At 52.5% G+C, this 15,407-nt stretch overlaps 1 protein-coding gene across 1 annotated transcript in view; it reads left to right on the top strand.

The window, feature by feature from the left end:
* Nucleotides 1-15,407, top strand: part of sdk2b (sidekick cell adhesion molecule 2b) — a 63,899-nt gene that overhangs the window by 34,185 nt on the left and 14,307 nt on the right. Inside the window, exons 15-36 of the mRNA XM_084670095.1 lie at nucleotides 472-612; nucleotides 1,090-1,271; nucleotides 1,782-1,897; nucleotides 3,553-3,748; nucleotides 4,235-4,333; nucleotides 4,526-4,717; nucleotides 6,329-6,450; nucleotides 6,577-6,686; nucleotides 6,806-6,956; nucleotides 7,289-7,526; nucleotides 8,492-8,607; nucleotides 9,017-9,206; nucleotides 9,526-9,624; nucleotides 9,796-9,990; nucleotides 10,458-10,659; nucleotides 10,911-11,014; nucleotides 11,521-11,591; nucleotides 12,257-12,392; nucleotides 12,808-12,864; nucleotides 13,616-13,717; nucleotides 14,477-14,592; nucleotides 14,712-14,898. Coding sequence (XP_084526221.1) covers nucleotides 472-612; nucleotides 1,090-1,271; nucleotides 1,782-1,897; nucleotides 3,553-3,748; nucleotides 4,235-4,333; nucleotides 4,526-4,717; nucleotides 6,329-6,450; nucleotides 6,577-6,686; nucleotides 6,806-6,956; nucleotides 7,289-7,526; nucleotides 8,492-8,607; nucleotides 9,017-9,206; nucleotides 9,526-9,624; nucleotides 9,796-9,990; nucleotides 10,458-10,659; nucleotides 10,911-11,014; nucleotides 11,521-11,591; nucleotides 12,257-12,392; nucleotides 12,808-12,864; nucleotides 13,616-13,717; nucleotides 14,477-14,592; nucleotides 14,712-14,898 — 3,122 coding nt within the window. The remainder of the gene's footprint in view (nucleotides 1-471; nucleotides 613-1,089; nucleotides 1,272-1,781; nucleotides 1,898-3,552; nucleotides 3,749-4,234; nucleotides 4,334-4,525; nucleotides 4,718-6,328; nucleotides 6,451-6,576; nucleotides 6,687-6,805; nucleotides 6,957-7,288; nucleotides 7,527-8,491; nucleotides 8,608-9,016; nucleotides 9,207-9,525; nucleotides 9,625-9,795; nucleotides 9,991-10,457; nucleotides 10,660-10,910; nucleotides 11,015-11,520; nucleotides 11,592-12,256; nucleotides 12,393-12,807; nucleotides 12,865-13,615; nucleotides 13,718-14,476; nucleotides 14,593-14,711; nucleotides 14,899-15,407) is intronic.

Raw genomic sequence — 15,407 nt, 5'->3', positions numbered from 1 at the left:
CCGTCAGACAAGCTGGGAGAGAGAGATTGATGGAGAGGAAAGGGGAGAGAGACACACAAAGGAAGAAAGAGAGATAGAGATAGAAAGCGATGGAAAGATAGAAAGAAAGAGAGGGAAAGATAAAAAGAAAGAGAGGGAAAGATAAAAGGAAAGAGAGGGGAAAGATAAAGAGAAACAGAGAGAGAGAGAGAGAGAGAGAGAGAGACAAAGACAGAGACAGAGAGAGAGAGAGAGAGAGAGAGAGAGAGAGAGAGAGAGACAAAGACAGAGAGAGAGAGAGAGAGAGAGAGCGAGAGCGAGAGCGTGGATTAAAAAACAACCAAGCCTGCAGGTGGGAGGAGGTTGTCTGTTCCACGTCTGTCTGTTCCACTGCACTGTCTCAATGAGCTCCGTGGGTTAACCCCCTCCCTCCGTCTGTCCCTGGCCTTCCTGACCTCCTCGTCCTCCCTCTTCCCCCCCCCCCCCCCGCAGGGTGTCTCTCCCGGAGGAGCCCCCCAGCGCCCCCCCCCAGAACGTGATCGCCAGCGGACGCACCAACCAGTCCATCATGATCCAGTGGCAGCCCCCCCCTGAGAGCCACCAGAACGGCGTCCTCCGAGGCTACTGTGTCCGGTACGACCCCCCCCCCCACCCCCTTACTCCTCCCCCAGGACCACCCTTGGCGTAATAGAGGGAAAAAAAGGGGCTTTTGAGTCATTTGCGCGGCGACCGCTAACGAGACGCCGTCGCGATGAGCCATTTGAGTTCATTAGCAGTTACTGTGCATGTTTTAATTACTTTGTCTCTCACGGCTTAAGGAGTGTGCGTGCGCTCGAATGTGTGTGCCGATGTGGTCATGCGTCTGCTTTGAGAGCTGTGCTCCGGCGCTTTGTCTCCCCCTGCTGCTGCGCAAACTGTACTGCAGCTCGTGTGAAGCTTGAGCGAACGCGCCAGGGCGTTTCGCCAGGAGAAATCGCAGCGCTGCTCACAGACAAGAGTCCTCTCCTGTCCCTATGGGGGCCGCACAGTGAAAAAGCGCCACCCTCGCTCGATGACCCGGGCCTGGCCTGACCCTGAACCGCTCGCCAAACCGTCTCGTGCTTGTCGCAGGTACCGCCTGACGGGCCTGCCTGTGGACTACCAGACCAAGAACATCTCCAACCCCGACGTGACCCACCTCCTCCTGGAGGAGCTCATCATCTGGACCAACTACGAGATCGAGGTGGCGGCCTACAACGCCGCGGGGCTGGGCACCTTCAGCCACAAGGTCACCGAGTGGACGCTGCAGGGAGGTGAGCTCACACGCCGCTTTCTCATTGGTCCTCGGGCTTGTCACTCCCACGGACTCAAATGAGTACGTTTCAGTAGGGCTCTGCGACAGAATTGTCAATGTTGAAGGGTTACATGTCTTCTATTATGTCTCAAATAATCCCAGCTCAAAGTATGTATGTTTAGACATTTACATTGGGTGGGAATTTCATATCTTGAGGCGATTGTACAGTGCTGAGCACTGGTTGTTTACTGGTATTTTCGGAGAGTTCTGTGGACTGCTGTGTGGAAGGCCTCCACTCTGCTCTCGAGGATTCTAGCAGAAACACCTCGCAATGTGAAGAAAAGATGTCCAGACCTCCCTGAACCAGAACGACCCAGTCACCACCAGCTCCACGGGGGAACTGACTCCTCTCGACACCTCGGAAAGAGCCCCGGCCTGCCCTCTCTACAAGCTCACACCATTCCCTCTCCCCCTTTTTTTTTTTTCGTTCATCTTCTCTTTCTCACCTGTCCCTCCCTCGCCCCCTCAGTGCCCACCATCGCCCCCGGCAACGTGCAGGCGGAGGCCGTCAACTCCACGACCATCCGTTTCACCTGGGCCGCCCCCAATCCCCAGTTCATCAACGGCATCAACCAGGGCTACAAGGTGAGAGGCTGGGGTTGTCGGGCGAGAGATGCTGGGAGGGGAAGGGTGGTGGTGGGGGACTGGAGTGCCTGGAGAGGGCGAGTGTTCGTGTGGGCCGTTTCCAGCCTCGCTGAGATATGGCGCCCTGGCCTGGCGTGGTCCATCCCGCCCCGGCCCTCTGTCTCCCCGTGTGTCGGGCCTCATCCATCCCTTGTCTCCAGGGGTTGAGACCCTATGTCGATCCCCTCCGGCAATCTCGGGGAATCTTGTTTTAGGCTTTACCTCTCATTCATCTGTGGGTGTGGTAGGGGTGTGTGTGTGGTAGGGGTGTGTGTGTGGGTGTGTGTGTGATGGATGCAGCTGTCTAAAAGGGGTTTCGGCGCCTGGCTCTCAGGAATATAGATCCACTTTCCTTTTCGCTATTTATGGAAGGAATGATGTCAAGTGTTGGTTCCTACCCCGAGCTACGGTGAGTTCAAAGATGATATCTGGATTCTCAAAGAGGTATGACTCAGGTGACTCTGTACGCCCGCTTGTCATGTAAACCCAGGCCGAGGACGCCCACGGTGAGCGAGAGAAAGAGCCAGGGAGACATAGGGCGGGCGGGAGAAAGACATGGAGAGAAAGGGAAAGAAGCATGGGGTGATAGAGAAAGCAAGACGGTGAGAGAGAGAGAGAGAGAGAGAGAGAGAGAGAGAGAGGGGGGGGGGAACAGGAAGAGAGAGAGAGCCTGTTACTGTACCTCTAAGTCTGAGTGGGTTTGAATGAGCCTGAGATCCCAGTGTGCTCAACCCAACATGATTCCATCTATGATAGAAGCTGAGAGAGAGAGAGAGAGAGAGAGAGAGAGAGAGAGAGAGAGAGAGAGAGAGAGAGAGAGAGCAGATGGAGAGACAGATAGAAGGGGGCAGGGATGAGCGAAACCGGAAGAGAACCTGTGAGGGAAACATGAAGAGACAGAGAGTGAGAAGGGGGAGGGAAACAGAGAGAGAGAGAGAGAGAGAGAGAGAGAGAGAGAGAGAGAGGGGGGGGAGGGAGGGAAACAGGAAGAGAGAGAGAGCCTGTTACTGTACCTGTAAGTCTGAGTGGGTTTCAATGAGCCTGAGATCCCAGTGTGCTCAACCCAACAACATTCCATCTATGATAGAAGCTGAGAGAAGGGAGAGAGCAGATGGAGAGACAGATAGAAGGGGGCAGGGGTGAGCGAAACAGGGAAAGAGCGTGAGAGAAAATGGATGTTACCCAGACGTTCCCAAAGATCCAACTCTCTGCCTGAACACCAGTATAGAAACACTCTTCATGGTTCTGCCAAGGGGACCAATTATCCTGAACATCGAATTGGCTGCTCCTTCTTTTGGCTCGCCGTGGTCCACTCAGTGTCCTTCAGGTCCCCTAATAAGAGTTCTGCACCCCAGCCCACTCCTCTGTCCTGGAGTCATTCCATCTTACACACACACACACACACACACACACACACACATACACTCAGCTGTTTCTCATGGACCCTTCTAGGTTATTACACAGGATGCCAAATGACTAGAGTAGGTTCACTGTCAACCACACTTATTACAAGTCTATTTTTTTGAGTAGTACAAGTCCATTTTTAACATTTTTCTTCATCCTGTTTTCCTGTCTCTTTGTTTTTTTTTTTTAAATGTTTTTTTTTTTTGTTTTAGCTCTTGGCATGGGAGCCGGGACATGAGGATGAGGTCACCCTGGTAACGGCGCGCCCTAATTTCCAAGACAGCGTGCATGTGGGCTATGTGATGGGACTGAAGAAGTTCACAGAGTACTTGACCTCAGTGCTGTGCTTCACCACCCCTGGAGATGGGCCTCACAGCCCTGCCAAGGGCCTAAGGACACATGAGGACAGTGAGTTAGACACACACACACACACACACACACAAGCACACGCACACAGACACACACACACACACGCTGTCAAGCACACAGATCACACATGCAGCCACACACGCCCTCCCAAGCACACAAAATCAGACATGTACACATGAATCAGGCACAGAGAAGCTACCCTAAAACACACTGACAGACACAGACACCTAAACACACACGCACACACACACACAGTCTCAGTGATACACATCCTAATGTAACAGATGTTCCAATCAAGAAGTACGTTTTTGCATTCTGTCCGTATAAACATAATTAGGTTGATATCTTCAAAGGGAAATTTGAATATGAGCTCTAATTGGCACCAACAGCATTGTCATCAAGATCGGACATACATAGTAAACATCTATTATTCACATTCGTTCATGCATGTGTAAACGTGGATGGCATCGATCGACTTGATCGATTCATCCATTGAATGATGGATTGTGGCCCTGCTCACTTCAGCCCCTGGAGCCGTGGGCCACCTGAGCTTCACTGACATCCTGGACACCTCGCTGAAGGTCAGCTGGAGGGAGCCGCACGAGAAGAACGGCGTCCTGACAGGTACCGCCCTCCCTCTGCACGCCGCCCCTCAGCAACCCCTGTGTCGCTGTGCAAGCCCCTGACACAGGATGAGGGCTTCCATGTGCCAAGCTTCACTCTCTCTCTCTCTCTCTCTCTCTCTCTCTCTCTCTCTCTCTCTCTCTCTCTCTCTCTCTCTCTCTCTCTCTCTCTCTCTCACTTCCTGCTCTTCAGGTTACCGTATCTCCTGGGAAGAGTTCAACCGCACCAACACTCGGGTCACCCACTACCTCCCCAACGTCACGCTGGAGTACCGGGTCACGGGCCTCACCGCCCTCACCACCTACACCATCGAGGTGGCCGGCATGACCTCCAAGGGCCAGGGCCAGTTGTCCTCCTCCACCATCTCATCGGGAGTCCCACCCGGTGAGGGGCCGCAGACACCTCCACCCGCACCCTCTCATCCACCCCCTCCACCGACATTAACACGGCCTCCATCCACGTCCACCGTCCACCCCCTTCCACTGCCTCCGTCCACGACCACCCCTACATGCGTCTCCACGGCCACGTTCACCTCAACCGCCTCCATCCATCACCACCTGTATCTCCACCTCGTCCAACACTGACTGGAACAGATCCATGAAGAAGCACACCCCAGACTATTCGAGCCCTTTAACACACCAAGAAGCAGATTCTAATCCATTCCCGTCCCACAGCCAGAAATAATATCCCACTGAGACCATTTAGGGTAATTCCAGTTTACGACTTCGTATTAAAAGGCAATACGGAGTATAATAGAAATACAATACCTCCAGTCAATGACTATTGCCTCGGCACTTTCATCGCCACGCTATGTCTTTGAGAAATGCTGTAGAAAATTCCGGTGCACTGAGGCGCAGCCAGAGAGCAACACTTAGAGTTTTCTGAGTCGCGATTAACTCGCCGTATAACGACTGGTTATGTGGCCGAGGCTTGACTCGAGAGAACGTTCTGTTGGCTTTTGTTACGTATTCACACCCCGTGATTTAGCTCTGCTGATGTTATGGCCCTTGATATATTGTCTGTTCTTTTCATTAGGAGTGAATGGCCTCACTCTCAACCCCTTTCCAGAGCAGGGCCTGTCTGCTAACGGCTTCCCTGTGTGTGATTGTTTGACTCTCCGGCCGGCACCGATGCAGGTTGCTGTTCATGGCCATCGCCATAAATAGGATTTATAGATGGGACAGGGGTGGTGGTGGTGGTGGGGGTGGGGGGGGGAGGGGTTGGAATGAGAGAATATATCCAGGTGACTGATGAAAGACCTGTGTGCTAGCAATGCTATTAGTCATGTTCATTGCACCAAACAACACTTGTGTGAGGGAGAGGAAGGGTCGAGGGTGGGTGGAGAAAGAGAGAGAATGGGAAGAGAGAGAGAGAGAGAGAGAGAGAGAGAGAAAGGGAGGGGGGAGAGGAGGAAGGAGGAAGAAGGGGTGGGAGGGAATCAATACCAACTAATAAACAAAATCCTCTCACCTTGTTTTTGAGTCTTGCTATATTCCCTGTGGGCGTTCAAGAAAATCAACAGTTTAGAAAACTGTTGTCCAAACAGAGCGATGGCATATTGGATCTTACACTTATAGAGAAAACCTAATGGCATTTGTGAAAAGCGATTTCCCAACGTCTAATCCTCCCAATCAACTGCTTCGGTTGTCTGCTTAAAGTGATATCAGACAGTCAAGGAAGAGGCTACCCCAAATGCATACAAACACATTTTAAGCGAGGCACCTTTTTTTCAGGCCACAAGAGGGCACTGTGGCACAGAATTAAAATCACTCCTAGAAACGTGGCACAGGTGTCTGCCTCACTGACTTGTTCCCTTTTTCCTCTCTTTCTTTCTTTCTTTCTTTCTTTCTTTCTTTCTTTCTTTCTTTCTTTCTTTCTTTCTTTCAATCTTCTTCAATCTTCTCTCTTGCTCTTGCTCTCTCTCTCTTGCTCTTGCTCTTGCTCTCGCTCTCTCTCTCTCTCTCTCTCTCTCTCTCTCTGTCTCTCTCCTTGCAGAGTTGCCGGGTCCTCCCACCAACATGGCCATCTCCAACATCGGACCCCGCTCCGTCACTCTCCAATTCAAGCCCGGGTACGACGGCAAGACCTCCATCTCTCGCTGGCAAGTGGAGGCCCAGGTAACGCGGGGCTTTCAGCACCGGAAAACAGAACCCCTTCCTGGGCCTGCATTTCAGCGGTCTAGTCCCCCTGGGGTGAAACCTGTAGTCAGTAAAGTTCATCCACTGTGTGTTGTCCTGTCGTAGGTGGGTGTGGTTGGAGAGAATGAGGACTGGGTTATGGTCCACCAGGTGCCCAATGAGCCTGACGCACGGTCCTTAGAGGTCCCAGGTCTCAACCCATACACCTTCTACAGGTTGGCATTCAGTACACAACCCACGACCTCCATACTCCTAATGGAAATCTACAGTCTGGTCTCCAGTGCTTATGGACCATCTTTAGGATTTGATCGCTTTATTTGTGTCGTGGCTCCAGGTTCAGAATGCGCCAGGTGAACATCGTTGGGACCAGCCCCCCCAGCCAGCCCTCCAGAAAGATCCAGACCTTGCAGGCCCCCCCTGACATGGCGCCCGCCAACGTCACCCTGCGCACGGCCAGCGAGACCAGCTTGTGGCTCAGATGGGTGGTAGGTGTACCGGGTCGCACTCGAGAACCTTGTGGAAGCGTGTAGGCATGTGAGGAGAGTTCTTTGAGATGATAAAAAATAAAGAAGTCTCTCTCTCCCTCTCTCTCTCCCTTTCTCTCCCCATCTCTCTCTCTCTCTCTCTCTCTCTGTCTCTCTCTCTCTCTCCCTCTCTCTCTCTCTCTCTCTCTCTCTCTCTCTCTCTCTCTCTCTCTCTCTCTCTCTCTCTCTCTCTCTCTCTCTCTCTCTCTCTCTCTCTCTCTCTCTCTCTCTCTCTCTCTCTCTCTCTCTCTCTCTCTCTCTCTCTCTCTCTCTCTCCCTCTCTCTCCCCCCAGCCTCTACCAGAGTGGGAGTACAATGGGAACCCAGAGCTGGTGGGCTACAAGGTGGAGTACTCCAAGACCGGCTCCCGGGGCCGGCCCCTGTCCCAGCGCATCGCTGACCGCCTGGAGCGGGAGTTCACCATGGAGGACCTGGAGGAGTGGACCGAGTACGAGGTCCGGGTCCAGGCCATCAACGGCATCGGGGCGGGACCCTGGAGCCAGCCTGTCCGGGGAAGAACCAGGGAATCCGGTGAGAGAAAATGCCTGATGATGGTTTCTACTTAGACTCCCGCTCTTGGGCATGGTGTTAGAAGCACACTCTGTTCGTCATTGCCTAGTGCACTGGCTGGGGGTTTTCTAGATAGCAAACCTCTATTCTGTCATTTCATAGAAGGACATCTGGCTTCAGATGACTGGCAAGACTCTCCACATTATTAAGCCGTGGTTATTGAATCACGAAGATTACATTAGCCAGGCTCATACACACGGATCCTATCCAGACTGTGTGGGCAAAAGATCCTTCCTCCCGCGCCTTATACACTCTTCTGTTCCTTCTGCCTCATTTCCTCACCCTCTCTGTCCCTTTTTTCTTGCTATGTCTTCTTTCCCCTTCTCACTTCCTGCTCCCTCTTTTCTGAGTTCGCTCCTATTCTCTATCCTCCTCTTCTGTTTTTATTTTCCCCTTTACTCCTCCTCCTCCTCCTCCTCCTCCTCCTCCTCCTCCTCCTCCTCCTCCTCCTCCTCCTCCTCCTCCTCCAGCCTCTCTTGGTCAGACTGGCCACTGTACTGCAGTACTGTTTTTTGGAGTGAAGGAGAGTGGAGGCGGTGGAGGGAAGGAGGGAGAAGGAAATTGGGAACACATGGGCCAGAATGTGGAATTCCTCTGCACTTTTTTTCCCCTCACTCAAGCAAATTCTTCCGAATCAGTGCATTATGTCCAGGGCCCCGTGCCAAGACTGGGAGCTTCTCAAGCTCCCTTTCTAGAACTCTCCAGCATTCTCGTGGCCCACGCCGTAGCCTGGGTTAGACTTCTAGCCGTAGTGGTTCACCAGGGTGTATCTTTACACACATGCACACATGCAAACACACCACACACACACACACACACACACACACAAGAGCCTTGTAAACTGCATGGAATGCATGGCAAAAAAAGAATGGTATTGTAGCAAAAGTTTACAGCTCCCCCTTTCTGGCCCCTCTCGGGTTCCCCAGTCCCCTCCAGTGGCCCCACCAACGTCTCCGCCTTCGCCACCACCTCCAGCAGCATCCTGGTGCGCTGGTTTGAGGTCCCCGAGCCCGACCGTAATGGACTGATCCTGGGCTACAAGGTGTGTACCCCCCCCCCCCCCCGCACCAACAATCCCTGGAGGAACAACGAATGACACCGCAAATAACAGAAAAGTCTTAAAGTGCCCATAACCCAACTTCTCTGTACATCTGAGCATGACAATCTTGGTTAAAATCTAGTTTCCAGTATAAATGGCTTATCCAGTGACTCACCTGAAGTAAACAACACATTATGTTAAGAAATCTTATCAAGTGAAATTCACTTACTGCACTGGCTGCCAATTTACTTGTTTTTAACAAAGTAAGCACATGAATTTGACTTGCCCACTCTTTACATATACTCCATCCGCTCTCTCTTTCTCTCTCTTTCTCTCTCTATCCTCTCTCTCTCTCTCTCTCTCTCTCGCTCTCTCTCTCTCTCTCTCTCTCTCGCTCTCTCTCTCCTTCCAGGTGGTGTATAAGGAGAAGGACTCTGAGTCGGCTCTGCTGTTCTGGATGGTGGAGGGGAACGCCAGCCACAGCGTCCAGCTGGGCGGCCTGGGGAAGTACGTCCTGTATGAGATCCAGGTGCTGGCCTTCACACGCATCGGAGACGGTCGGCCCAGCTCCCCGCCCATACTGGAGAGGACCCTGGATGATGGTGAGGGCTGCCCCTGCCACTGCCTGTCTGAAAAGATACCCACTCGTGTCCCCAAATCAGCTAATTCCAGTCCTGTGTAAATCTTAACATTACTGAACAGAAACGTGTTACGTTTATGCATCCGTTAGTTCCGACCAAGTCATTTCATTGGACAATAGGTATTCCATGAGTGCCGGATATTTGAAGCTCCGGTACTTATAACTATACATGTATCCCTCCTCTGACATTGCTGAGTAGAAGGTGTGCAGAGGAAAGCTAGGGAAGGTAGGTCAGGTGGTAGACGTGTAGAGGGGCTGACCTTGTCTCTGTGTGTCCACAGTGCCAGGCCCTCCCGTGGGCATCCTGTTCCCGGAGGTGAGGACCACCTCTGTGCGACTCATCTGGCAGTCGCCCTCCCAGCCCAACGGCATCATCCTGGGTGAGTCTCCCTGACCGTCGACCCCTTCGGAAACCACCACGTGGCCAGACCCCCCCAGAAACGACTGGTCCTGACTCGTGCATGAGCTGCGATGCTAGCGCTACTTTAGCGATGCTACGTGTCGCCTCCGTGGGGTGATTCGGATCGATTGACGCCCGGTTCTCTTTCCAGCCTATCAGATCACGTACCGCCTCAACTCCACCAATAGCAACACGGCCACGGTGGACGTGCTGAACCCCAGCGCGCGCCAGTACACGGTCACGGCCCTGAAGCCAGAGTCGGTCTACGTGTTCCGCATCACGGCTCAGACACGCAAAGGCTGGGGCGAAGCGGCCGAGGCCCTGGTGGTCACCACGGAGAAGAGAGGTAACCATGGAGACACGCGTTTACACCAGCGAGACCCAATATATTCCAAACATGTTTGAGAGACGAGATATTTTGATTAGTAGAGGCGTACGGCGTCCTTGCTGTTGCACCAGCTGTGGTCTGAAGAGCCGGCAGTCATAAGATCTGTCTCATGTCTGTGTTGACACCACGCGGGAGTAGAGTATCCAGACGCTCTTGTTGTAAACACAGGTGCTTTCCGAGGAAGGCAGAGCCGCTGAATGTGTTCATCATCCTGTCATGGATAGAACGCATCGGGGTCCTCTGAGTCACAGTGTTCCCAGTGCTGCAGCAGTGTTTCACGGTTATTTGCAGCTTATTTAATGGAGCCTTGAGCAACCTTTTTAAGAAAACACGACCGCTTCCTGTGAATACTGTAGACTCTAGATGTGATCATAATCCACCCTCTCGCCCCCGCCCCCCCCCCCCCCGCCACCCCTCCCCCCCAGCACGCCCCCAGCCCACCAGCCAGCCCATAGTCCCCCAACAGGACGTGTTGGCGCGCAGCGTGCTGTTGTCGTGGGAACCGGGCAGCGATGGCCTCTCTCCGGTGCGCTACTACACGGTCCAGCAGAGAGAGCTGCCCGACAGCAACTGGACTGTCCACTCTGCCTCGGTCAACCACGAGGCCAGCTCCTACATAGTGGACAGGTACACACTACCTAGCACACGAGCAAGAAAACCACCTATTACACTAGCTAGTATGGTGTTAGCCACCTATTACACTAGCTAGTATGGTGTTAGCCACCTATTACACTAGCTAGTATGGTGATAGTCACCTATTACACTAGCTAGTATGGTGTTAGTCACCTATTACACTAGCTAGTATGGTGTTAGCCACCTATTACACTAGCTAGCACGGTGTTAACGGTGTACTCTAATCCTGTGTGTCTAATGTCCAGACTGAAGCCCTTCACCTCCTACCAGTTCCGAGTGAAGGCCACCAACGACATCGGGGACAGTGACTACAGTGAAGATAGCGAGGCCATCACCACACTTCAGGATGGTGAGACGATTGGGGTTCAGTTTCCTCACCTAAAACTGCTCCCAACCACAATTACGGTCAACAGTATTCAGAATGTTCTAGACAGAATGAAGAAAGCTCTTTGAGACTGTGGTAGCATTGGGGCGGCAAGCTCTCACTGAATAGCATGTCAAGGGAGGTTAACTTACAGCCCTCGGTGAGGACGCCCGTGGCACAGAGAGAATAGCTGATGTCATCTCCACCATCTGCTGTTGCCACGATACAGGGGTTTCACAAGGGTTACAACAGTCACCCTGGCAAAGTAGATCAAGTGGATTTAACGAGCTGGAACCTTTTCCCCTACGCTAATCACTCCAACTGCTATGTTTTGACACGTTTCCCAATGGGCTAAGTGTTCCTGGATGCAAACACATTTATGACCCTGAAACACCACGGTGTGAGGCAGGGTCCAGGGAGCATGGCTGAGTTGTGTTGGTCTTCAGGTACAGCGAGCTGATACACTCCCGTGTGTGTCCTCTCTCCCCCAGCCCCTGACGAGGCCCCCGCCATCCTCTCCGTCACGCCACACACAACCACATCGGTGCTGATTCGCTGGCAGGTAATATTCGGGGCCGGGTGATTGGTCCGGGTGTGTGTGTGGGGGGGAGGGGGATGGGGGCGGGTTCTGTCTGCTGTAAATCCATGGAGCTGTCGGTCACCGTCTGAGAATTAGAGGGAAGGAGACTGACTGGGGCTAAACTTAACCACATTCTCCCAGGCAGCCTCCTCCTCCACCACCCCTCACACTTGAATGAGCAGGCCATAAAGGTAGACTTGAGGCCCTCCAGGTAACCCTCCATGGGTGTTTTTTGAAGTACGCTGTCATTCCGGCGTTGTTGAGAGACAAGCGCTCTTTCCGCTTGCTTCCGGGTGCTGTTGTCTCTTGTTTTACGAGCGGGGCTTTCTGAGGGAGTCTGCTGAGGAGAGCGGGTTTCCTCACAGCTCAGCAAGGGTGCGTGGGGTCCGACTGCACACAGTGTGTGCGTCTTCGAGTGCTTGTGTGCGTGGGGAGGGAGGGAGGCGTGTTTATCTAGATGATACAAGTCCCCCTATCTTGGAGATGAAGTAAAGGTACATGCTCCAGATTGTGGCACACACACACAGACCCCCCCCCCCCCCACACACACACACACACACACACTGATGAGTTAGACTTGGTTCTGCAGGTGAAGTGGACCGAGTGAGTCACCAGTAGCGGTGTGTGTGCGTGTGTGTGTGTCCTAGCCTCCCCCTGAGGAGAAGATCAACGGGATCCTCCTGGGCTTCAGGATCCGGTACCGGGAGCTGCTGTACGACCGGCTGAAAAGCTTCTCTGTCCACACCGTCAACTCCCCCTCTGCAGCCTGGGCCGAGCTCACCTGTGAGTCCACACACACACACACACACGTGCACGCTACCAGAACACACACACACACACGTACACACGCACGCACATAAATCAGCGCTCGCGCGTACACGCACACACACAAACATATGCATGCACTCATAGCAGTGAGTAAACTCACAGTAAACTAACCACCACTTACTTAGAAGACCTCTCTCTCTGGTGATTAGCTCTGTCGGCGTTGTGCAGAACTCTGAGCGATGGGATTCCTCTCAGCGTATTTATTCTTTTGGTTTCCTTTGAAAGTCTAAGAGCTTGTGGCAGGGGGGTGGCTTGAAACGGTATGCACAAAATTGGGTCTTGCGGCTGAATGTTTTATGTGATATCTAACTCCGTTTCTCATTCTCTCCCTCTCCCTCTCCCTCTCCCTCTCTCTCTCCTGGCTACATAGCCCCTTACAGCATACGCAACCTGAGCCAGTCCTCTCTCACCCACTATGAACTGGACAGTAAGTCTTCACATCAGTCCAGGCACATACACGCACACATACACACACACACGTATGTAAATGTACATTTAGTCATTTAGCATCTTATCCAGAGCGACTTACAGTAAGTACAGGGACATTCCCCCCGAGGCAAGTAGGGTGAAGTGCCTTACCCAAGGACACATTTGGCAGGAAATCGATCCGGCAACCTTTTGATTACTAGCCCGACTCCCTCACAGCTCAGCCATCTGACTTCCCACACACGTACAAAACACACACGGCAGGGTTTGGCCTGGTCTCATGTGAGCCCAGTTGCTTTAGTAGCACATCAAACATCAGGCTTTGCCAAAATACCGTTTTTATTCAATCTAGTTAATTTATTAGCAAAATTATCTTTGTTTGGCTTCTCTGACAGTGATCTGACACAGACACAGCTAGAAAAAAAAGTGTTTTGAAACAGCTGTCTGAATGTTAATATGAACTGTTCTTACTTCCTGCTTCGAGCCAAAATCTGTCTCTGGCTGGCGTACCTCTAGTTATTTTCATAAGCAATGCAACAACAGATGGCCACATATTTCACTGCACATTTCTTCATCACTTCACCATAAGACCTCGATTATACCCATGGCTTCATTTTGATTCGTTGCAGCCGTTTAAATGATTAAAGAATGGACTAAACAGTTTGTTCCTCTCGAGGGCTTTGTTTGTTGTCGTTGTCGACCCGTTGTTTGTTAGTGAGGTTGTCCCTTTGTTCCCGTTGTGGTCCTGGCAGACCTGAGCAAACACAAGCGCTACGAGATCCGGATGAGCGTGTACAACGCAGTGGGGGAGGGGCCCAGCAGCACGCCGCAGGAAGTGTTCGTGGGGGAGGCAGGTACGTTGCAGAAGCTGCTCGCCGCAGGCTCCGCCCATCCTCTCTATCAACGAATCGGAAGGGACAACTCAGAATTTCGGGCCTCCCTTGACGAAGGGGATTATCAGGCTTTGACATGTTTAGGATTGCTTCATTTTACGGGTCCCTTCAGGTTCCACTCGTAGTTTTTGTCTTTCTCAAATTTGCAACAGAAAGGATTGACTGTGAAGCACGACTATGGGCTGAGTTAGTGCAAGAATAATCAAAGGAAAGTTGAAGAAAGAGGTTATTTAATTGGCTTGCAAATGAATTAAGTCAAGTAGAAGGCAAACATGTTATGAAATGAAGGTTTCAAATCTTAGCTACTCTGCCATTATTACCAGTCACATTACAAGTGCCAAGTCACAGAGAGAGAGCTAGAAAGAGAGAGAGAGAAACAGAGATAAAAAAGCCAGACCTCATGGCCAAGGCCTGAGGGATAAGATGCCAAGATGAAGAAAAGAGAAAATAATGGTCCACATTTCCTTTTACATCCAACCATCATCTGTGAGACCAACCAATTAAACCACATATTGCCCATTACTAATTAGCATATAGACTTATCAGCACGCTACCTTACATAACAGGATGTCACACAATGAGGTGTGACAGGCATCGAGCAAAGATTGAATCCAGTTAGAGGTGGGGGTGGGGTATCCCTCGGCCTACACCAACATAGCCTTTTCTACCCTCATTCCATTTTCTTCTCAAATGACTGTTTCCTGACTCCCTCTCTCGCAGTCCCAACCGCCCCGCCCCAGAACGTGGCCATCCAATCAGCCACTGCCACCCAGCTGGACGTGACATGGGAACCGCCCCCTGTGGACACCCAGAACGGTGACATCCAGGGGTACAAGGTGAACACCTCAACATCTACCTCCACTCCCAGGGAGGGGGGGAGGGGGGGGGGGGGGGTTAAAACGCGAAAGGCCACCCTTTGTCATGTTGTGACGTGCCATTCTTCTTCTGCTCCCAGGTGTATTTCTGGGAGTTCCAGCGCAAGAACGAGTCGGAGAGGCTCCGGACCCTCTTCCTGCCCGAGGGCGGGGTCAAGCTGAAGAACCTGACGGGCTACACCACCTACATGATCAGCGTGGCCCCCTTCAACGCTGCCGGGGACGGGCCTCGCAGCGCCGCCACCAGGGGGCGCACCCAGCAGGCTGGTGAGGAACCGGGACACACCCAACCACCCCCACACACACACACAAGCCATGAATCAGAATAGGCGGAATATTCTGGAAATCGTTTCTCCGAAACTCCGGACACACGAGGCGTTCCCGGCTCGTCGGTGTGGCGAAAAAATGTGGCGGAACCGCAGGAAATAAGCACCGTGTCACAACCAATCGCCCCGTGGTTCCAGAAAGCGGGGATGGTATGGAGGATGTCCGGAGGGAGTTCTTGGGTTCCTGGCTGTGGACTTGTTTGTCTCCGAGCTCCTGTGGTTTCTGGGCTGCGCTGCCGTTCCTCAGGCTCCTCCGTCTCAATGTCCTGGGCAGCACTGGAGGACAGTCGTAGCATTGTTGCATCCCCTCACAGGATGACATGTACACACTCGCACACACACACGCACACACACAACTCTGAAACGGGAGTATGAAATGTGTTTTTCATCGGAAGGGAATGCTTTTACAGTGTGGGAGTTTTTTTGTGTACAGAGGGGGGGGAGGGTGGG

The sequence above is a fragment of the Hypomesus nipponensis genome, chromosome 13 (genome assembly GCF_054491055.1).
Source record: "Hypomesus nipponensis isolate SF chromosome 13, ASM5449105v1, whole genome shotgun sequence".
Classification (NCBI taxonomy): Eukaryota; Metazoa; Chordata; class Actinopteri; order Osmeriformes; family Osmeridae; genus Hypomesus; species Hypomesus nipponensis.
The sequence above is the reverse complement of the archived record's forward strand: the minus strand, read 5'-3'. Positions and strand labels throughout refer to the sequence as shown.